The following is a 25,366-nucleotide window of genomic DNA, read 5'->3' as shown; positions in this document are numbered from 1 at the left end:
TAACATTTTTATGATTATGTAGAATGATAATGAATATAATTATGATAAGCCCTTCATTATTCTCACCACGACTTGAGGAGCCTCAGAAACACTTGATAGGTTTGCATTTTACTTTATGCCTCCATTCTCTGCTTAGGCATATGCGAGTAGTGTTAAGCCGAATAAGAGCAGCACTATGATTTGGGGTTTGAACTATCGGCAGGAGGTTTTGTATCCCAAATACGGCGAACCGTGTACAGACTTCTTCTGGTAGCGCCCTCTTTTGAGATATCCTCCTTAGCCCACTCCGTTAATTTCCCCAAAATTATAGAGGACAGAATCTCCAGCGTGAAAGCTTTCCCAGGGACATACGTCTCACATTGGATGAGTTCAAAGTCAGGGCCCTGAGAAAAACACACCGAGTAGTTAAGCAGGGAAAAATATTAGGTGTACCGGCATATAAGGTTACCAACAAAAATACCATGTCACAAGTACAATACGTAACTGGTATTCTGCATATTTTTGCTTAGCAATCACGTTTTAAGCAATATTTTCTGCTCGAGACCGTAAAAACTACTGCAGCAATGAGACAGTGTGAATTAATGTCACTCTTTGAGAAACGAAACTCATTGCTAAAGATATAACTTTTATTGCTAAATCTGAAAAGTTTATTATATTATGAGAATGGAAGTTTTAGGTCATGTACAAATAAAACAACCACAAATTGGTCAGCATTGCAACCATGAAAACTTAAATAATCATCTCAATAGTTACATTTTTATTTCTCTTGAAATGAAATTCAAGCTGTTAAAAACTCAAAACAAGCTCCACTATATAAAAACTATTTGATTGTCTGATTTTTAATCAGTATTTTGGTTAAAGGCAGTGGACACTTTTGGTACATGTCGAAGACTAGTCTTCACAGTTGGTGTATCTCAACATTTGCATAAAATAACAAACCTGTGAAAATTTGAGCTCAATCGGTCGTCGAAGTTGCGAGATAATAATGAAAGAAAAAACACCATTGTCACACGAATTTGTGTGGTTTCTGATGCTTGATTTCGAGACCTCAAATTCTAAACTTGAGGTCTCGAAATCAAATTCGCAGAAAATTACTTCTTTCTCGAAAACTACGTCACTTCAGAGGGAGCTGTTTCTCACAATGTTTATATTATCAACCTCTCCCCATTACTTGTAATCAAGAAAGGTTGTATAATGATAATATTTTGAGTAATTACCAAGAGTGTCCACTGCCTTTAAAACATCATCGACACAACTGGTCATTAAATAGTGGGTTGATACACTAACCAAGTCAAGTTTTGAATAAAACTATTTAATTTCAATAAATATGATTAACCTCCTAACTGAAAGAAAGACTAACGTTTAAAATTCAAATTTGTTTTTAAAAATCTGGTAAAAGTATCATCAGCATCAACATCACGGAGAATCATTTCCACGAGTTCAATGGCCTTGCTTGCTATCTTTAATAAATATAGCCCCATATGTTTTTCATGACCAACATTCGGTGGGGCCTACTTTATGAAAACGCTATACTGGTGATTAATATGTCTTACTATTATAGCAGAAAACTGTTCGAAATAAACTCACCAAAAAGGGTATTTTAATGAAAATTCTCAAAGCTTGGATAAAATGGGACTCTCTATATACAAACCTTTTGTTATCAATAGTCAGAAAGATAAATAAACAAATAAATAATACACCTTTCCAATAAATATGTAACTATTATAATATATCAAGGTAAAAAGTACATATACTTTATGGCGGGAAAAAATATCAGAGCGGGTGTTTACCAATGGACTAAAACACCGTGTTCGAATTAGCGGCTATTGCTCCGGATGTGGCTTGATCGCCATTGTTGGCATGCTTTGACGCATGTAGGAAGCCCGGAGCCACATCCATAGCAACAGCCATAGCCAGTTGCTATTTTGGACACGGCCTTAAAGGAGTATTCTAAACAATGAATTCACTTTCTTAAAGCCAAATGACAGGTTTGGTATCTATCTATATTCCAATCTGTACATCCCTCCAGAGGAGTATTGTTGTACTTGGTATTTGTCAAACACCAGATCATAATTGATGTATCCCAACATGCATAAAATAACTAACCTGTGAAACTAGTGACTCAATTGGTCATTGAACTTGCAAGAAGAAGATGAAAGAAGTACACCCTTGTTCCACAAGTTTGTGTGCTTTCAGAAGCCAGAGAAAGGCTTCAGGTCTGAAGTCTTTCCCAGTTTCAAACATTTGAGTGAGAAATTACCTGTCTCTCAAATCTACGTCTCTCCAGAGGGAGCCGTTTTTCACAATGTTTTATACTATCAACAGCTCTCCATTGCTCGTTACTATGAGTAATTACCGAACGTTTCCAGGACGGATTTCACAAGGAGTTAAGACTAGTCCTATCTCGAGTTGTGCCTATAAACGATGTAATCTATGTTTACATTCAAACCGCCCTCTGTTGAAAAAAAAACACTGTATACGTCATGTTTCGCCAGGCAAACAGACACGTAGTCATGGTAAGACTGCATACACTTTCTAGCTCGCTGCCAAAACACAAAGGTTTTGCCCGGCGGTATGCGCGCGAATCATGTTATGGTTTTCGTGTGACGTCAGAGGTCGCATCGTCTATAGGACGAATTAATACTCATCCTGATTTAGGACGAGTATTAAGTTTTTTAATAACTCCTAACGAGTCCTAGGACTAGTCCAAAAGTTAGGACTATCTTTCTGGACCCCAGTGCCTTTAATGTTTGGCAGTAAGGCTTGCGTACTTAATTAGACGGTTGTTGACTTTTCTATAGCCGACTGGCGGTGTGTTTGTACGGTAGACGTTGATCGGTAGAAGGTGTAGAATGGCGTGAAGACCAACTTGCCGAAGACGTATTCATTATCGTGTTCGTCTCGGATCTCTTTTTGGATACCGAACGCTGCCTCGTACGACGGTGGGGGCGCTGTTTCAAAATGAGATTAGACGACAAAGGTACATTATTTTGAACAAAAAAGTGAAAGTTTCTGTAAATGACTGGTCCATATTGTGACAGAAGATTCTGTCCTCCGGATATTCTGTCGCCCCCCCCCCACCCCACTACGGCGAACTGTGTACAAACTTTTTTCTTACAGCGCCCTCTTTTGAGTCATCCTCCTCCAGCCCATGTTTAATTTCCCATAGGGGACATGTCCTGGGAAATTGTTTTCTCTGAAAAAGTTCCATGTTCGAGTAAACTGTCTCTTTTAAACTTAAAACTTTCTATATTATGCATATTATATCAAATATTATAAAAACGTTTCTGGCTGTCAGACTTTATCTCATCCCATTATTTGCATGCACAGGGCTGTCTACATGTATGTGTTCACTCTTCCCTTCACGACACACTCGGTTCCTCATTTCGATTTATTCTCAACAATGTCACGAGGAATGATTGTTCCGTTTCAAAACCCATTATCCATTACACAAAGTTGAAAATGCACAACGCACAACTCTCGGCCAAAGACAATTTTGTTTCCTTTGAACCTCAATGAGGGCGCTGTTTGAGCTTGTGATATCATAATTATTGTAGAATATTGTATTAAGACAAAATAATGACAAACCTCCAGAGGAGCCGGGCTGGTCAGACGACAGACTGTCGTAGCAATGGCCCTTCAGTGGAATAGTGCCTATGATGATCTCCAACATAATATCCACGTCAAAAGGTGTACTTGCTACATCGGCAGTAAACTTTTACGAGAAAAAATACCCATTAAATATTAGACAGTGTTGAACACTTCAAAACATGTATGGTGACACTCAACGCGTAAAATATTTATGGGCTAAACTTTACTTCTTAAATTCATTGTTTTCCTAACAACAAAAGTACATGGTTTAAAGATAATTGAAAAATATTTGAACAGCATGGGATGTGGCGATAATCTAAATATTTTGGTGATCACCTTAACGTAATATCGTATGTCAATGAAGTTACATCCTTGTAGATTGCATGGTGGCAGCGGTGGGATGACCATTGGTTTTCTGTCCCAGTGAGCTGTGCCATAAGAACCACAGGCTTCTGTGACGACACTGGTTACCACGTGAGATGTCGTACGGTACCCAGGCGACCCTACACCATCCCGCCTTGCATAATAGTTAACCGACTATTAAAGAGTGAGAAGAGAACGCAAACTTATGATGACCAATGGGTTAGCTCTGTTAGTCGATTGTTACAAAAGTTGTAAAAAAAGAACAATACATAATGCAATTGGTTATCAATAAAATCGTACAAGTTGTGGAGAGAACAATTATAATATAATGCAGTTGGTTATCAATACAGTCTTATATATGGATGATTGACTGTTGAACAGAAGTTTTGAGAGAAAAGAACAATAGTCAAACAAATAATTATCAATAGTTTCTATCAATAGAATGTGGCAGACAAATAGGCTACGGAATGGCCATACATATTTATCATAATTGCTATACTATTAAATATTATGTATAATTATACGAGAGATCGTGCGGTACCCAGGCGATATACACCATCCTGCCTTGTATAATTATTAGGCCTAATTACTGACTATAAACAGTGAGTAAAGGATAATAGTAAGCTAAACTAATGCAAACAATGTGTTCATTATTTCTCAATATAAGTAATCAATATTGTCAAACCAAAGTTGGGAAGAAAAAAAACACAATAGTTAAAAGCAATCAATAAAGTGGTATTTATTCGACAGCTAAACAGAAGTCATAAAAAAGCAATATAGTCAATGGAAATGATGAGCAATATTATTATAAGTTAACTGATTTTCTTGCGCCCGCAACAAACCGTCAGAAACGCACAGACAAAATATGCCCAGGTCACGACTGAGAAATCGTGCGCCGTCGATTGGTTCCCAAACGTCGGGATCACGTCGTACAAGTTGAAATTGTTGTACTTTGCGACTGTTAATTTCTTTCGAGCGGCGACTGTTTAAGATTGTCTTCAAATCATCGCAGTTACGCCCAGGTCGTAAATAATTGCGACTGAAATGTTACCCATGGTCTTATCTCAGGCGCAGTGTGATCATGAAAAGTCAGTCGCCGACTTAACTGTTTTTTGTTGACGCAAGGTCGACCGAAGCCAATTTAATGTTAACTGGCTCAACAGCACAACGTGGGAGAAGAGGGGAGCTCCATATAGTCATACAGTAATTGTATATTCCGGAGCTGATTAGGTGCAAACACTTTATATCAAGGTTATAGGATCAACTAACAGGGTAAAGTGATTTGCCAATTAGTTGTTTAAAGGGGAATGCAAAGCAACACTATTTAGCATGATTAAACTTCTCATTATTGCACAGCCAACATGAAGCTAACAAGAGGGAAAACAGGTATGAACAATTATCATGGGCTGGGGGAGTAGAATCAAAACAGGGCGCTATCAGAAGAAGAGAGGAGAATCTTCTGCCACAACGGAATCCCAGTCAATTTGTGACCGTTTTTTATTATTTTTTTTATAGTTGATTGCTGGGAGCGTTTATACGATTAGGTAAACTAAAGACAAGTTGGACAGTCATAGCCTGAACATCATGTGCACATACTTGTATTACACGGTGAATAAAACAACATACACGTACGCTGCATGCAACCGGTCAAAAGTGCAAGCTGGCACTACATTACCTCGGACCAATCATACCACATGGAAGGCTCACGTCACAGCACGTTTATCCAATGAAATCATTGGGCCTGTAAGACCAGTGCCTGTCTTACGGATAATGACAGGGGACCAGTCTATAGACAGTAATACCTGAATGAGCTCTGCTTCCAGTGAATGTACACTTCGGTTGCTCTTGTTGTCTAGAGATGCCGAGATGTAGATGGTCTCACCCGGTAGATATGCTCGCTTGTCGGTACTGGCACTGACTGAGACGGGGCCGGTTGCACAACACAAACAACACACAGTCTTCTCGTCTTCATTGTATACAGGTGCCTGCGAGAATGGGAGAAAAATGAGAACCAGAGCGTCGTGTTTAAGCATCATAGCCTCAGTTAAAATTTATGTTAAAGGGAAGGTACATGTTTGGTAACTGTCAAAGACCTGGGGTGCGTTCCACTCGCGCAAACGTTGCCAACAGTTGCGCACGTTCGCCAACAATTTCAAGTGGAACGAGTTGTTCGCCGCCACCGTTGGCGAACGTTGGCAACTTTAGGCGAACATACTTCTGAGGTGTTGGCGAGTGGTTTTTAAAATGGCGGACAAGCATACGGTATTATTTCTTTGTCACAAACATAATTACATTGTATTTTAGGTGGATGATAATGCAGATTTGGAATAACAAAGTTAATTAGTTGATGTAATGATGTCAAAAAGAGGACTATTGCAGCAAAAACGAAGTTAAAAAAAAACCTACGTATGGTGCGCGCCATCTTCATTTCAGGGCGCCGCCATATTGACATCGCGTATACGCACCAATCGTTCAAACGATAAAAAAACGTTTGCGCGAACAGTTGCGAGTCGTTTGCGCGAGTGGAACGCACCCCAGTCTTCTCACTTTGTGTATCCCAACGTAAGCGTACAATAACAAGCCTGTGAAAATTTGGCCTCAAATGGTCATCGAAGTTGCGAGAAAATGATGAAAGTAAAAATACCATTGTTGGACGAATTTGTGTGCTTTCAGATAAGAATAAAATAGCAAGTTTGAATTATCACTTCACCCAAGAAGTTATCAACACTTTCAAAGTCTCATAAGACTAAATTAGTATACACTCTAACAACTCATCGTTCAGAATGGACCTGACCCCAGGTCTTATGACCCGAAATGTCAAAAACCTGAAATGTGTCCAACTGACGCAGAACCCCATTTTTAACACTCGGTTTCCGGGCTAGCCTGAGACCCTAGGCCCAATTTCATAGAGCTGCTTAAGCAAAAATGTTGCTATTCAAATTTTGTAATTAGCAAAAATTAGCAGTATACCAACCAGAAATGGTGCATGTAACATGGTAATTTGGCTTGTAACCTTAATATGGTAAGCATATTTAGTTGGGCTTAGCTACTTGTTATTGAAATTTTGCCCTGTAAACTGAGTCATCCGAACTGGGAGTTTTTTGACTGCATCATTCTACAATGTTATACTAAACACAAGAAACTTACTAATGGATTTTGAACTTTATTCAAGTCGTAGGGTATTCCCGAAACGGTGAAAGCCCTTTTCGTGACGTGATCAAAAGTCCATGGACGGTCTATAACGGCTCTTGCCACGTAGCGGGAATAGCCCAAGGTTCCCTCGAATGAACACGGGAGCTGTCTGGTCGGAAGCTGGAACTGAAACGGGAGAGAGTGCTGCCCGGCCGGTAGCTCCAACTTGGTGTCGTCGATGTCACTCCGATCTGTAACACGAAAAAGTGGTACAGTGATTGACACACTATAAACGGTATCAAGAATGGTTTAGTGTTCCGACACACGTATGTTTAGACAGTCGACACTCCTATGTTCCGACACTCCTTGTGTGTTTTCCCATAACTACACCCTAATATCCTAACCGTAGCATTTAAATTACGACGGGGTTGTCGGAACATTGTGACGGAATATAAGGGTGTCGGAATACAGAGCAGTCACCTCAAGAATGAATCAAACTCGCATTTCAAACAACTAATCATAAGGAACATAGGGACCACTTTGGTCCCACGGTTGTTTTAACGCATAAAGAAAACAAACTTGTGCACTTTTTTAAAGGCAGTGGACACTATTGGTAAATGTCAAAGACTAGCCTTCACAGTTTGTGTATCTCAACATATGCATAAAATAACAAACCTGTGAAAATTTGAGCTCAATCGGTCATCGAAGTTGCGAGATAATAATGAAAGAAAAAACACCCTTGTCACACGAAGTTGTGTGCGTTTAGATGGTTGATTTCGAGACCTCAAGTTCTAAATCTGAGGTCCCGAAATCAAATTGATGGAAAATTACTTCTTTCTCAAAAACTATGGCACTTCAGAGGGTGCCGTTTCTCACAATGTTTTATACCATCAACCTCTCCCCATTACTCGTCACCAATAAAGATTTCATGCTAATAATTATTTTGAGTAATTACCAATAGTGTTCACTGCCTTTAAACGGGTCCATAAATTCAAATACGCGCGAGACTTGCACCATGTCTATTACTTCCCTTTTCAATTTCTTTATATGAGCGAACTGTAGATTTACAACCAGTTGATTGGCCGGCAATCTAGTCTTGGTATCCATGTCGTTGGACAAAATGAAAACCGTGCAGGAGATTCAACCGAGGCTAAACAACAGACTGACATCAGAATTATGATTTGATATTCCAGGCAGGCACTTCGTGCATAAACAGCACCAGACGATTCCATATTGTAATAATTTCATGGCGCCAAAATAATATAAAGATTCTCTAAGCGTGTAAATCTGACCTTGAATTATACATTTTCATTAATTACATCCGGGCTCATTCACTAATTAAACCATCTAGTGCAATTTCCAAGATTGTATACCCAGTTATATAGCAACAAAACCATCCACTTATTACAACAAACCATTCTTTGCGATTTGCAAGTAGTATGCCTATACCCTTTTTAGCCACACAGCTGAACGACTCAGACCATCGCGCAGTAATTATGGCTCCCCGCTGACCTTTGTCACGGTTTCAGACCGAGCGGAGATTGAGCACAATTAGAGCGGTCATGCAGGCAGATTGGTTGCAGTTAAAGGAGGGTTATATTCGTGTGCTCAGAACTATACCCATTCGAACATATTGTATAATTTGAATGTTCAGTGCCTACGCCCAATTTCGCGCGTTTTACCCATTTGAGGTTTTCGGCGTCTACGTGTGTCTTCAGGTGTACCGGTTAAAATGCTTTGATCACTTTTAGATATCACTCGGTTCCATTACCATAAAGACATAAACAAAGTCCAAATGTAGTATTCCCGGAAGAAGAAAACACAAATAAGATTACTGACATTCTGAAAGCCGGATGGGCGTTTTCATAAAGTAAATAACTCAAGATTACAGCAAGAAGCTCGTCTTCCCAAAGAAAAATTGCGCGAGGCTTTTACGATATCGTTATCGTAAGATAAGTTATCTGAGATAATACGAAGACATATTTTAAGGATACCGTCAACCCGAGGGGAAAAATCTAGAGCAGACGCTGAGAGTCTTCTATGGTAAATCACGTTCGTATCGTTAATAGGACCATGCCACATGAGACAATTTACCCGGTTCCAGACAATCTCCACGAAAAAAATGTCATTCGCATTTTTCTTGTTGATCGTAAGACATTGTTCGAAATTAGAGTTTGAATTTCAGATGGAGTAGTGTTATATGTAACTGTTTGAAAGCCATTTTTTAAAATTTGCATCAAATAAACTGGTTGAGAGATATAGGCTGTTGAATTGTACCTTTGCCCCAGATGGTGATGTAATGGTCGAAATAGTCCTCGCCGGCTACGTACAGCACCGTCACTTTAGATTTACCACGTGACTCTATCTCAGTCCACGTCACAACAGCCCTGCCCTTCCAGTGCATGTAGATTCCTATAATAAGAGTAGAACAGATAAAGTTTATTATCACGGCCGCATCTGTAACATAAAACATAACATAGACTGGTCCCGTGTCTTTATCCGCAAGGATCATCGAAGTGTGACGTCAGATGTTCAGGCGAAATATAACATAACAATGTGGGACTTTCCAAGTCTGCTGCCACCTAGCGTTCCAATGTCTCACATTCAAATGTAAGGTGCATGCTATCAAGATCATAGCGCACATAATACAAATACACATGGATAGAGGTCAGTCGTGTGAGCTTTATTAAAACAGAGATAAATCCCCTAATGACAGGACAGAAGATTATCTAAATCATTGGTCTAGCTACACTGTATACTTTTTGACCCAGACAAAAAGGGACTAAAATGTGCATATTTATTTCTGTAATTCCAGCCAGGAATGGGGGAGAATGTGACCAACTCCCCTCACCCTCCCTCCTCCCCCGGCCGCGAATTTTTGTTTCCCCAAAACGACATTGCAATATTTTTTCCCCTGGTGCTGTGATTGGCTCTTTCCGTCAGGTTACGTCATAACGAAATTGGCCTGCTCTTTCACCATTTCACTCATTGCAATGTCGTTTTGGGAAAAAAACCGCCACCTCCAGCAATGGCATTCACATTAATATTATTTATTTCTGGAGATCGAGGAAGAATGAGACCAACTGAACTCCCTGCATTCTCACTCGCCTCCTAGTCCCCCGGTTCTCTCTCCTGCCTTGCCGCGCCCCTTCCATCCGCAGCAACCCCCCCTCCTCCCCTCGCCCCATGAGCTTCGCCAAATGACTTGCCCTCTTTTTCTCCCCATCAAATCAAACCTTGCACTCGATCCATTGACTGTAACTTTTCAGCATCAAGACCCCAGGATTCAATGACAAGTTTGTTATCCCTGATAATAAAGTGACACAGTTCTACTGCACCTCGCGCGGATGTGCCTTCAAAAATAGAATAACAGGAGCTAATGCTACACATTAGTTGCCTTTACACTATAATACATTCTCAATGCATATCCCGCTGGGCTTCATTTGCCATCGTACTTTCTCTATGGATAAAATGATTATGAATTGGAAGCCTAGGAGCAGATGCAGTTTAAATTTAAAATCTGTATGTAGGGCAAGTTTTGCCATGCTGTGCAGACGATAATTATAGTCACTGTAGGTTTATCGCGGTAAATCATTATACAAAAAGGAAAGGGTCTTCTGTCTTTGGTTTGACTCGATGGTTAGGTTGTATCGGGATGCTATAGACTATTATGAAAAGGTACCGTCAAAAGAAAAGCCGTTTTTATGACAACGTTTAAATAAATAGTGATACCTTGACATCGTCACTATACATTCTCGGTACTGGCAGATCATTATAAAGGTGACTTTTATGTGAATTTACTGTTGAACATCACTTTATAGAACCAGCCTCACTCAACGGGGCATAGCGTAATTGATTAGTCTTTAAGGAACACGTTTGCCTTGGATCGGACGAGTTGGTCTATAAAAAGCGTTTGTAACCGTTTTTTATAAAATGCATATGGTTGGAAAGATGTTCCTTTTACTGTGCGAACTAACACGGTCGGCCATTTATTTTATTATCGTAAAAAATTTGACTCGCATAAATGGCCGACCGTGTTAGTCGACGAGGTAAAAGGAAAACCGTGCAATTTCGAGGCATGTTTGTGTGGATCATTGTATTCTACTTTTACATCTTTCTACCCATATGCATTTTATAAAAAACGGTTTCAAACTCTTTTCAAAGACCAACTCGACCGATCCAAGGCAACGTGTTCCTTTAATGTAAATTTGTGGCAAACTGGAAACAAAAAAGATTTTTGTTTTTCTTTTAAAAAAACTACAAAAGAGCTTTTAGCAAATTCTTTCTAAAATACATATAATATTAATTGGTACTCGACTGTCAAACAGTGCTTTTTCTATATCTTTCTTTGTTTTTGTCTGATCAATAGGAACAAACCTTTTTACTTCACTAATTTTTCTACATGAACTTTTGAATATATTTGCTTTATTATTGTCCATGAATTGATGTAAAATGTTAACATGGAATGTTGTCAGTGTGAAATAAATTTATTGTTCGTCTATTTATCTTTTTAGATCTGTTTTAATAATGGGCTAAACATATATCTAAGAATCATGGTGAGAAAATAACATCGTATAGACAGAAATACGATGTTGTATTCTGAATCCTGAATCTACAATCTTGGAATTATGTTCAAACATGGAACATGTGGCACGAGTAACTAATACAATCACGATGTAGTCTTTGTACAAGTCGTTACTTTTAGCACATAATGATTCCCAGGGTTTTGTATCCATCAATAATACTGTACTCTATCAGTTAACCACAGGTCACTGTTAGTTCAGGTATATCATATTATTTTATTAGAGAACAAATTATTTCATCAAAAAGCATGGTTCATAGCCGGAGGCTCTTCTTCAGGAAACCTGGTGTGACTATTATCGGTACAAGGTAAAGAGACTGAACCTGATACAGTAATCATGTTGGTCAATTGCGGTGGCTTTTAGGAGATATCAATAACTCATCAACGTTAGATAGTTTCTCAAAGGGAACGTATACGTTTGATATATTTATACTCTTAACATTTACGGCAATACATTTGTACATCCTTTCTTGGAAGGTAGTAAAGCAGCTATTGAAAGTATGCAATTTGAGAAAAATCTTACTCGAAATAGTAACACCCCCAAAAAATTGAATTTGAAAACATAACTGTTTTAATAGTTGCAGTCTGAATGCTTATTTATTATGAAATTCAGACTGGAACCGTTTTGTTTGTGAAATATTTCCCTCTGAAATGAAGTCATATTCAAGAAAAATGTATCTGAAGAACGAAAACTGAAACCGCAACAGCTGATTTCGGCTAGTTTTACATGCTGAAAAATGTTTATTTTTGCACTACTTTCTCGCGACTCACAATATTATTTCATGGAAATATAATTGCTACCGGTTTGTTATTTCATGACTTAAAGGAACACGTTGCCTTGGATCGGACGAGTTGGTCTATTAAAAGCGTCTGAAACCGTTTGTTATAAAATGCATATGGTTAGAAAGATGTTTTAAAAGTAGAATATAATGATCCACACAAATACCACTCAAAATTGCACGGTTTACCTTTTACGTCGCGAACTATCACGGTCGGCCATTTATGGGAGTCAACATTTTGACTCCCATAAATGGCCGACCGTGTTAGTCGACGAGGTAAAAACAAAACCAGGCAATTTCGAGGCATATTTGTGTAGATCATTGTATTCTACTTTTAAAATATCTTTATAACCATATGCATTTTATAACAAACGGTTACAAACGCTTTTTATAGACCAACTCGTCTGATCCAAGGCAACGTGTTCCTTTAAGGTTGATCACACACAACATGTACACTGTATTACAGTGTCAGCGACTATTTTGCCGGCTCGACCAATCCTGAATAATACCTTTAAAGTAGTGTTTTAGATTAAAGACGTGTCATTTTCCCGCAATCGTTTGATGTCAATAACCCACCATAACATCCACAATATGGTTTAGCAATTATTTTGTAAAGTGTGACCTCAATCTTATAATTGCGCTATGGCTCATTGCGCTAATTGCGTATTATTGCGCTAATTGCGCATTGTAGCCTACAAGAGTTAAGTAAATTTACATGAGTGTAAATAATTGTTATAATTGCGCTATGACTCACTGCGTTAATTGCACAATTTACAAGAACTAAGATGGTATACATGGCATTTAATGAGTGTAATAACAATTGTTAATTCTACCGTTATATTTCATGGGGAATGAATCCCCGAGCAGTTTGCCATTTCTCTCCAGCCTTTAATTTGATGATCAAACGTCTTGCATTAAAGGCTGTCATCACGTCTGGAAGAATGGTCAGCTTTGAGTAAATACGGCATAAATTAACCCTAACCTGAAAGTATAGACGCACCAGTCTGTTCTGCCGTTTTAATATCTTTTTTTTTTAAATCTTATAACGGTTAACATTTCTTACTGAAGTAAAAGTAATAAATTACAGGGGAAACTAACTTGTTAAATCTAAATAATATGGGTTGGGCAACAAAGAAAAAATGACTAAGAACGAGATGTGAACATGCGACATCCAGTTCTGTTTGTATCTTTTATTTAGTATTGTGAAATGTGACTCATAATGAAATATGAACACTGGCCCCTAAGAAATACATTTTTGTCTGAAACATTGTATTTTAAGTGCCCCCCACCCTGAGGTGAACATTAAAAACCCTGTCAAACATTGACCGTTTTCGTATAGTTTTCACTATGAACGGGGATCGAATATTTGGATGGCGTTATTTTTAAAAGATTTGGTGGATGTGATTTTATCGAGAGCTGGAAGATAAACATTGTTTACCCCGTTAAATTTGATTAGTAAAATATAGCAAGTTGAAATATTTTTTTCATCTAACATGTTCATTTATGTCAGATCCCTCTTTCCTAAATACTTAATTTGCTGCACTCTCTTCATGATAATTACTAAACGTTATTCAGGTCAAGCTATATACCAAGCCATTCTGCCAGGGACGACCTTTGGTATTTTAACTAATCTCCGTGTTGCCTAATGGCAAAATGAGGAAGACTCATCAAACGCCTACGGGATGAGTTCACACAGTCTACTTTCAATGGACCGATCCGGCCTGTCAATCAAACTGTGCGCGTTCACCCATTTGACCAATCACGGCAATGATTGTGGTGGGACAAACTCGGTCATGCGTGCGCGTATATTGGCACGCGCGGCAGAATCGTGCAGAATGTCATTGGGAGTACTCGTACACGTGTCTTGCTCACGTGCGCGGTGGGCGGAGCTTAGTGGAAAGCCGGAACGGTCCATTAATCCCCGGGTAGAATTGGCCTTGGTTTGGTTCTCGGGGGGTCAGACCTACGTCTTGGTCAGCATATTTATTTTGTATTGCTTCGCCTTGCATTGATCTGATATCTTTTCGTCAATGAACGCGTTGTATTTCCTCTGATCTTGTGCCAGAGTATAGCTGTCATATAGTCTGTCTGTCCTTTTGTTTGCATGTCTGTCCGTTTGTTTTGTTTCTTTGTTTGTCTGTCTGGATGTTTTTTTACAAGCTTCTGCTCAGCAAAACATACTAAATTTTTACATTTATCCTGTTTTTGTTGTTGCTTTATTCCATGTACTTGTCGATACTTTTCATGGAAGTATGGAAATAAATGGCAATTGAATTGAGTTGAATTGAAAGCATGATAATGTTTGGAACACTTGAATCGGAATTTACAGACTCAAGCGCACACTAATCATAAATTATGGTAACCATTCAGACTAGTTTTGTCTTTTCGCAGACATTAAATTGGTAGGCAATGTTTTGTGTATTTTTGTCTTTTTCACTGATGCATGATAGGGTGGAAGCTTCAGAAAAGGTGTTTATTTTCACAAATCCAATTTATAGAATTGCATCCCTGTGCTCCAATCACAATAATGGGGTACCGATTATCATCTCACCAAAAGGATACCCGACTATTTTTTCCCCTCGCAGCCTTGGTATCTACAGTGATTTGAGCGGGTAGGACAAAACAGGGTTCGCCATGATAAAGGTCAGTTGATTTAAACCGTGGTTTTATATCTGTGCCCTCCATTGGCCTCTAATGACTGTGGAGTCCATTTGAACTTACCTTTTATCTGTGGGAATTCTAAATTTGATAATCGCTCTAAATGCTTTCCAAATACTCCCGTGAAGGTTTCGATTTTACTTAAGTAGGATTTCCTGAGCTACAGTGTGCACCGTTAAGCGTCTTAAGACTGAGGTAATGGACTTTGGGGTTTGACGATCGAAACGCATCATCGGAGCACTTAATGAAGATTGAGCGAAAGGGTTGTGATGAGTATCGCGGTTTGTACAAAACTACAGCATGAAACATGACTGCTCCAAGGCCAGATGCATATTCGTGGGATTGAATCCAAAAAAATGAATCGCTCAGATTATGGGTGTACGGACGCGTATGTTGTTAAACACAGTCACAAAACAAACCCGATTTGACAAGACACTGTCACTTATACAAAGTAAGACTATCGAACATTACCACATATTTGTTTTAAAGAACGCTCCTACACTCTAGAAAAAACATAAAAACAAACAAATAGACAAACAAACAAGTAAATAAACACCGAAGACCTGCAAAAAACAAACAAACAAATCATAAACAAACATACAAACAAACACCCAACACCGCCATGTACTGATAACACTGTACTGGTAGCACGTGTATATGGCAAATATTTCAAATCTTTATAACGGTTTGTGTTAAACTCATAACACCAAACAAAATGGTTAAACTTTTAAAACTCTATGTGAAAAGGCACGTGTACTTTATCTTAGTTCAAAGACAGGAAGCCGTTTGGCAAATAAAAACTATATTTGGGCATGCGATCTTCTTTAAATTTACATTTATATTATTGTTTGCGGCCTTGTAAGTAAAATGCAGGTATCACGGCTATATTCATTGCCTTGGATAATGTATACAATGCCTCAGGTTCAAACACGTGTTGGAGTCTTGTTCCATTGTGTAACATACCCCACAAGGGGGCAGGTGTAAGCCTATTGCTAAATACACATGAAAACAAAATGGCGGCAAACGTTAACATTGTGCCTTCCAGAGCTCAATGATGCTGGCGAACTAAAGGGAAGTAGATATACGGTGAAACAAACAACACGCGACTTATTAAGGGGTGAAGAGTCGAGAGCTCTCCTCGCTATCTTTACTTTGAATCAAGATTAGAAATATCACTCCAATTTTTTTCTGATGCATACCGTGTTTGAATCGAGAGAATGTAGACAAAACATTGCTGTATTTTGCAAACTGCTTCTTTGTGAAATTGATATGTCAATACGAGACGCAGTATCACTTGCTCAAGATATTACACAGAAATGAGAAACGTCCCCAGGTCAATTCTTAACATTCCTGTTTGGATTAACTCAAATCTACCTCGTACTCATCCCCTCGAGGGATGAATGCATTTTGTCAAAACAAATTAACGCGATCAAACTTAATATCGCTTTGTCTTTCTATGGAAATATGAAAATGTCAATCAAGCCTGCATTAAAGGGGTGCTTATACCGCAGTAGATTAAAGGGGCTATGTTGTCATAATCAAAGCATGCCTGTGGCTTGTACATGAAATTATGAACCTTTCCCCAGTGCACCCGCGTCCCCTCCCTCTCAAATCTGTGGATAACGCCTATAAGGTCCTCCATTTCGGGAGTCAAAGTCGTACAAAAACATTATGCCCATAAAGAAGATTTGACTCTCAAAATTATGATAGACGCGCATTGTTTGCGAAATAGTGTAGTAGTCCAGTGAAATGCATATTTTCAGGCCTGATAGATGACGCTTTTTGAGAGTGTGACGTCATTTACATAATTCCTTGTACAGCCATTGGCCTGCTTCGATCTTGGCGACAAAGCCCTTTAAAATGGACAGTGCAGAACATTGTTGTTCTGTTTGATTTCAAAAATTACATTCATGGAAATGTCACTGCCCACGTTTCCGGTCAAATGATAAGATTTTCTGTTTTCGACATGGGAAGTTTATGTGCTAAGTAACAGTGCAATTTTGTTTCTGCCCCTCAAAAGAAACTCGTGAACCTGAGCCCCCCCCCCTCCTTTGAATGTAGGAATGACCCAGTTTAGGATATCAATGAATATGACCTCTTATAGGTCACTACGCTTTACAGAAATTGATTAATCAATCATTAGAAGATTGATTAATACCGGCATATTTTAAGGGGGTGCATTGTATATGTTTGTAAACCTAACTTATTTTAGGCACGAGGGGTTTATCTTTTCATTATACAATAACTATGTCAGCCCCCCCCCCCCCCTCCACACGGGACGATTTGTAGTCCTGCCATTACCAAGTTCATGACAGCGACAAACAGCGTCGTCAACTATTATCCGGTACAGGTGCGATACTTCACGCCACCGGGGTTGCATTGCGTTGATTCCCTTGGTGCCCCTAGTGCCCTCTCGCTGTCAGGCTTTTCGATTCAATTGACATTTTATATTTCCATACAGTCACACTACATACAAAGAAGTACAATACTTGATAATGCATGGAATAAAGACTGAGTTATTATAGGCTTGAAAGGGCAAAGACAGGAAACAGTAATGGATGCTGATTTGGAAGCCGAGACTAGTGTGATCAGCACTTCAACAAGTCACGGTTTTTCCAATTCAATTTACATTTATTTCCACAGTCACAAACAAAGTGGTATAGTACGAGGTAATCCTGAACATAAAAGACTGAGTACTACAGGCTTGAAAAAGCAAAGAAATTTGAACATTATGGAGGCTGATTTGATGAGCCGAGGCTTGTAGTAATCATCATGTGGACGGACAGAGAGACAAGAAAAAACGGACAAACATCAGACAAGACAACGGATTAACAGAGACAGTATGGAGGTTAATTTTATAATTGGCCCCTTAGCAAAGTCGCATCCTAACAAAGTCGCCCACAGGGTCAGATGTAACTTAGCTCTCTTTCAATTGACTGAAGTACATCATGATCATCCCAAAATTGTAAGTCACCCCTTATAAGTCACCCCCTCATACAAAGTCATCCCTAACAAAGTCACCCCTTACAAAGTCACCCCCTACAGAGTCACCCCTTACAAAGTCACCCCCTGACAAAGTCAACCCCCTACAGAGTCACCCCTTACAAAGTCACCCCCTGACAAAGTCAACCCCCTACAGAGTCACCCCTTACAAAGTCACCCCCTGACAAAGTCAACCCTAAAGTCGCCCCCTTGACAAAGTCACCCCCTTATAAGTCACCCCTTACCAAGTCACCCCCTTACCAAGTCACCCCTAACAAAGTCACCCCCTTACAAAGTCACCCCCTACAGAGTCACCCCTTACAAAGTCACCCCCTGACAAAGTCAACCCCCTACAGAGTCACCCCTTACAAAGTCACCCCCTGACAAAGTCAACCCTAAAGTCGCCCCCTTGACAAAGTCACCCCCTTATAAGTCACCCCTTACCAAGTCACCCCCTTACCAAGTCACCCCTAACAAAGTCACCCCCTTACAAAGTCACCCCCCTACAGAGTCACCCCTTTACAAAGTCACCCTTTACAAAGTCACCCCCTGACAAAGTCAACCCTAACAAAGTCGCCCCTGACAAAGTCGCCCCCTTACCAAGTCGCCCCCTGACAAAGTCACCCCTTACAAAGTCGCCCCTGACAAAGTCGCCCCCTTACCAAGTCGCCCCCTGACAAAGTCACCCCTTACAAAGTCGCCCCTGACAAAGTCGCCCCCTTACCAAGTCGCCCCCTGACAAAGTCACCCCTTACAAAGTCGCCCCTGACAAAGTCGCCCCCTTACCAAGTCGCCCCCTGACAAAGTCACCCCTTACAAAGTCGCCCCCTGACAAAGTCACCCCTTACAAAGCCGCCCCCTTACAAAGTCGCCCCCTTACAGAGTCACCCCTTACAGAGTCGCCACGTATAAATCACCCCCACCCGTTTGGAAAATCTTGAATCCGCCCCTGGATAGGGATGATGGATCTTTTGAAGGAGGCTTTAAAAAGGAAGTTAACAGCTGCATTTTTTATGCACCATCTTACAATTACGAAAGAGGAATAAGTCAATTGAAGATTTATTGATTTTTAAACCCCTGCAAAAAAAAGGGCTACAACTAAATGGTTTACGTGGATTTTAGGGTTAGAAAACCTTAGACCCCGCCATGTTTATAAGTGATACTAACGTCGAACGTGGGTAGTAGATACAACGTGTCCTTCTAATAAGAAAAAATATACCCTTAGAAAACACAGGTCAATACGGGTAATATTACACGCTAGAGAACTATTAAGTTCAAGCGAGGTTTTTTTTATGGCCATTTATTTTAATTGCTCGATACATCCAGTAGTAGGGATTCCATCTATGCAATACAAGCTGGTGTCCTTGCACTGTTAAATTAAAACAACCGTTGGCTGATAGCAAACCGTGTAGATATTTTTCACAAATATTTTGTTTATAATATAAGAGACATCGTGTAGTGACGTAGGCCATTAAAAAAGTACATGCACATGAGCAGTGTTTTATATAACGGAGCTCGGACGGATTCGAACAGATGGTACTGCTTCTAAACATCAAAACATACTCCGATCAAGCTAGCCGCCATTTTCGCCATGCCAACATGTTTGGAATAACATTAAAGGGAAGGTACACGTTTGGTAATTGCCAAAGACCAGTCTTCTCACTTGGTGTATCCCATCATATGCATAAAATAACAAGCCTGTGAAAATTTGGGCTCAATCGGTCATCGAAGTTGCGAGAAAATGATGAAAGAAAAACACCCTTGTTGGACGAGTTTGTGTGCTTTCAGATAGGAATTAAAGACTTCTAGCTAGAAGTATTTTATTATTTTGGTGAGAAATTACCTCTTTCTCAAAAACTACATTACTTCAGAGGGAGTCGTTTCCCACAATGTTTGATATTATCAACAGCTCTCCAATGCTCGTTACCAAGTCAGTTTTTAAGTTAATATTTGTTTTGAGTAATTACCAAACGTGTACCTTCCCTATAATTTTATGAATGCTGGTTTTTATTTCACCAAACGAGAGGGAGATTTGTTCAAGTGACCTCAGCTTGGTAAATATGTTGATTTAAATGGGGGAAATGAACAGCTACATGTACAGCACCTGTTCTTCAATCTGATAGAACAACAGTAGGTCCTCTAGAACAAAATGGAATCCATTACTGTTCAAGTGCTTTTCCCAACATCTCGTTCTTCTATTGACACACATACATTTATTTCGCTGCCACTAAAAGGCACCCCACGCGTGTTGGTTTTGCAGTTGATGTGTTAAAGGAACACCTTGCCTTGGATCGGTCGAGTTGGTCTTTGAAAAGCGTTCTGTAACCGTTTGTTGTAAAATGTATATGGTTGGAAAGATATTGTTTAAGTAGAATACAATGCTCTACACAAATATGCCTCGAAATTGCGTGATTTTCTTTTTACCCTGTCGACTAACACGGTCGGCCATTTATGGGAGTCAAAATTTTGACTCCCATGAATGGCCGACCGTGATAGTTCGCGACGAAAAAGGAAAACCGTGCAATTTCGAGTGATACTTGTGTGGATCATTATATTCTACTTTTAAAACATCTTTCTAACCATATGCATTTCATAACAAACGGTTTCAAATGCTTTTAATAGACCAACTCGTCCGATCCAAGGCAACGTGTTCCTTTAAAATGCGGGAGTAACCTCAGGAATAGCCTTGCTCAAGGCAGTCGCATTATTCGCTCCAAAAAGACGCAGCTGTAAACCCACCCGCCGTATACCCTGTGCATGGTGTGTGCGATCACACCGAATGACCCACCCGTATACACACTGTCACATCGCACGAATACTGTTCACACAAGCCATCGCACTCGTACACCACTAACCGCATGCGGAGGCCGTCAGGCCGACAGCCTTGTCGGGTCTGTATCTTCCCGTTTTAATGTGTTGTATTGAAAAAATTCCAATAGTGGACGAAATTGGGGGGGGCTCTAGGATATGCTAGTATGCAGCTCATGAATATTTACATCGTTCGTCAGACCTATCAGACAACACGGGATGTGAGGCAAATGAATTTTTCATTTTGACGTCCAATCACGCACTTCCCTTATCACGACCTTTGTTGGACCCTATCATGCGTCCGTGGTGGTGGTGTGTGAGGTAAACATGTCTCGTCTTTCGCGGGCATTATGGTAATGAGCTGACCGTGGGAACTCTTCGCTTATTATAGTAATGAGGTCAGTGGCTTCAACACAGATCCTACAAGGCTGTCGGCCTGACGGCCTCCGCATGCGGATAGAGTACGGGGGCATCGTTTCGTGCGATGTTACGCACAGTGAATACGGGTGGGTTTTACGCACTGTGAATACGGGTGGGTTTTTATACAGCGGCGGTCTTTTTTCGGAGTGAATAATTCGACTGCCTTGAGCAAGGCTACCTCAGGAAGTACACACACACACATGCAAAATGTCCGATTATATATTTATTATAAGAGATGTTAATTTTGCATCGGGGATAAAGAATATTAATTTTGGTTTTTACCCATACACCGAAGTGTGTAAGCACTGTATACTCAGTACTGTCCCGAGTCCTGTGAAAAAAATATCACAGGCATGTTACTCGGGTGGGACTCAGGAATGTACTGAGTATACAGTGCTAACACACACATCGGTGTAAGGGTACAAACCAAAATTAATATATATTTATTGTCTCCCCAGTAACAAAAGTTTAATTGGCAGGGGGAGGGGTTGGAAACTTCATAACCAAAATCAGACCCAGAACAATGAGGCTATACGTCGATGGTGCAATTTTGTGCACGAAGTAAAAGAGTTAAAAATAATGTTCACATCTCAAACAAAATTGTATATAAAAAAACCCTACACAAATGTTGGTTCTGATCCCCCTCTTAGATAGTGGGATGTTCCAGGCTAGGATATCAATACCCCCATGCTCCTCGAAGCGACAGGCCAACTTTGTTTAGATACTATTCCCGTCAAGGTGCATTGAGGAAGGAGGGAACATAAGCAAATTCCCATTGAGGGGATTTTAATTCCAAGATGGCAACAGCCAATCTATCTATCTTTTATCGCTCTCATACAAATGTTGGTTTTACGGTCTTTGAAATTGCTCAAATCTAGAATGTGTTGTTTAGTTACTATGAGTTCCTAATACGACAAATTACATTATAGTCATTGTGAAATGAGCGGTTAGCTTAGGGAATTCAAACCCACAACCTTGTACCACATGTTTCTTCTCTACACCTGTTCTTAGAAAATCAGCGGTTCGCTTTGGGTATTCAAACCCACAACCCTGTTACGTACACACATGTTTCTCTGCATCAATATTCTCCATGCTCTAACACAGAGTGAAAAATGCATCAAACGGGTTTCAATACACTGTTATTACACAGAGTGGAAAATGCATAAAATTGGTTTCAATACACTGTTTATACATACCTCTGAACTGCTTGGTTTCCTGTAGTTCCAGACGGACCTGGCCGCGAATAACATCTCCTGAATTATACACTTCTCTGTCTCCATCGAACTGAATCTGGAATGCACTCACTTTCCCCATGACCGGAAACTATGCAGCTAGCATATCACGTACAAGCTGCAAAGTAACACTCACAGTTTTGCTTAGTTAGTGCACAATTGTCCCACCAGTGTTTACAGCAAGCAATCACTCAAAAATATTATAACAAACTGTAGTATTAACGAGGCAGATGCGAACGAGTTTGTTTACACACAACAGCGATGTGTTGATGCTGTTGAGGTCTCGGTCACCAATAATGTGTTTTTTCTAACGGTTTTGCAATGCAGTTCTCAATCGTACAATACACATTATCGACGCATGCTGTCTGCTGTTCCTTTCTCTTTATAGACTTATTATTATTCAGTCACGGGTGAACCAGTTTCATCAAAGATGAACCCCGGTCACGTTGTTGAGCTTGATGCTGGCTCTGGGATGGGACGCGTGCTGTGCTTTGACTCTATACGTGATAATCATATGGTAATCGCTGAAAGGATGCGTTCCATAATAACGGCGACTGATGATCGGACATCATCTTCACAGCTACGTCAATTATGCTTGGAATGTCCCACAGAGATGCGGCTATTCTCTCTCAGTAAAAGCATGGTAAAAGCAACACATGCAATAGGATGTTGGGCTGGCTGGCGTTGGCGTAGTCTTGGTCCGAGTCGTCACTATCTCATACTCGTAACGTAAACGTGATAACACAGTAGAGGGCGCGCTTTTGTTCTTGATTTCATTTCGGTTGACGACTCTGTGTTCACGGAAAAGCTGGAAATCGAATCAAGAATATACTTTTGCAAAGCTATAGCGGGCGATACGGCGTGCTGCCCGTGCATGCGTGATGGGGAGGCTGGGAAATAATCAATGCGAAGGTCTAGGAACCAAGACTACACATAGTTTATATTTTGGGTTGGCCTGGCTGTGGCGTTGCAGAGCAAGATTTTACGTTATCGACTCCAAACCTCACCCTCGCGTGAACGTAGGCAGGACGGAGGTTAGTCTAACAGGAGGGCGCTATTTCAGCAATAATGTATTAGCTACCGGGTAGACTAAAAGATACGATCGCAGACTTGCAACCAAGTCTATGTTTACGTAAATGGGTCGACAGAGGACAGAGGCGATTTGCAATGTACAGCAAGAAACTGGACTCTCTACATCTAGCACTGAAAATCATTGATCATTTGTCATCTTAAATTGAATTGTGTGTCAATATTATCAAAGTATGCGTGTTCCCACAAACCGTTCCGTTTCGCGGCATTCGCAAATTAACAGGAATAAGAATATATTCGGGAATATTACATTTCGGGTAAAAACGTCCGGTAACGGTTACATTCGAAAGCTGCTGATGGAACAAAATTACAACAAATCTCGGGGTGCACTATATATAGGCAAAAATGTGTGACAAATAAGCATTACTTATATGCACTCCTTTAGAATAAGAAGCCCTTTTTTTTGGGGGGGGGGGTCTGCAATAATTAATAGATCGTGTATTTGTATAGCAAGTTATTACCACATTCTGTTCTTCAAAATTGTTAGGAGACTTGGTCAATTTAGGCTTAAAGGAACACGTTTCCTTGGATCGGACGAGTTGGTCTATAAAAAGCGTTTGTAACCGCTTTTTTAATAAAATGCATATGATTGGAAAGATGTTTTAAAAGTAGAATACAATGATCCACACAAGTTTGCCTCGAAACTGCGTGGTTTTCGTTTTACCGTGCGAACTAACACGGTCGGCCATTTATGGGAGTCAAAAATTTGACTCCCATAAATGGCCGACCGTGTTAGTCGACGAGGTAAAAGGAAAACCGTGCAATTTTGAGTCATGTTTGTGTGGATCATTGTATTCTACTTTTACAACATCTTTCTACCCATATGCATTTTATCAAAAACGGTTACAAACACTTTTCAAAGACCAACTCGACCGATCCAAGGCAACGTGTTCCTTTAAGGCCTGTGAAGTAGAGTGAGTGATCGGTGAAGAGTAGCTGAGATACTTTAAAATATATTTTGGGGTATGTTTTGAATATTAAGCATTTGGTTGCTTTGGTATTTAGTGGGGTGCATTCATCCCTCGGTCTTGGGCGTTGCCGCTCAAGTGATATACCGCCCTCATGTGACTCAAGACTTCAACGCGTTGAAGCGGTCAGAGTTGAGTAAACTGGTCCCTGGCATGTCCCCTGTTCTTTTCCGCAAGGATAAGGACATGTATTTTTTGTGTAAGATGTACACATACACGTCAGATGTAACTGCGCATCTACAGAACCATGAAGGCCATATGAAATGATGCGAGGTCAAAAGTGATTATGTACGTCGGCTCAACAGCAGATATTTCGCGTAATTCACGAGCCTCTGGCTACGGCAGGAGATTCCGTCGCCCCCATCCCCCCCCCCCCCCAATTACTGCGAAAGTGTACAAACTACTTTTGATAATAGTCCCCTCTTTTGAATCATCCTCCTTCAGTCCATGTTAATTTCCAATATGGTCGATAGAAGCCCCGGCGGACAGATTTCCCTGCGACACCTCGAAGTGTGACGTCAGATGTTCGGGCTAGGACATTGAGGGCATAGTTTTATTTTGTCACGTGGGTTGCTGGACACCCAAAGTGCAGCCTATGAGTTGTCACCCAATGTGCTGAGAGAATCTTGGCATGCAGCACGTACCACGCGTACCCGTTTCCATTGTTGGTCATCAAAGATTGAAACCAGTGACATCACGGGCCATCCATCTTTTGTGAACATTCTTTGCCATTAACATTCTCCTTACATACATTTCGGTTTG

At 40.2% G+C, this 25,366-nt stretch overlaps 1 protein-coding gene across 1 annotated transcript; it reads right to left on the bottom strand.

Moving 5' to 3' along the window:
- Window positions 1-657: 657 nt before the first annotated feature.
- On the bottom strand, window positions 658-23,120 carry LOC139941579 (arrestin domain-containing protein 3-like). Its single transcript, XM_071938145.1, has 7 exons — window positions 22,512-23,120; window positions 9,364-9,498; window positions 7,102-7,337; window positions 5,757-5,939; window positions 3,928-4,128; window positions 3,589-3,715; window positions 658-2,951 (listed from the first exon to the last, which is right to left on the bottom strand). The coding sequence occupies exons 1-7, from the start codon at window positions 22,627-22,629 to the stop codon at window positions 2,776-2,778; spliced, it is 1,176 nt and encodes a 391-aa protein (XP_071794246.1). The 5' UTR covers window positions 22,630-23,120; the 3' UTR covers window positions 658-2,775.
- Between the last annotated feature and the right edge of the window lie 2,246 nt (window positions 23,121-25,366).

Source organism: Asterias amurensis, chromosome 9, assembly GCF_032118995.1.
Source record: "Asterias amurensis chromosome 9, ASM3211899v1".
Lineage (NCBI taxonomy): Eukaryota > Metazoa > Echinodermata > Asteroidea > Forcipulatida > Asteriidae > Asterias > Asterias amurensis.
This window is presented reverse-complemented; position numbering and strand designations above follow the sequence as displayed.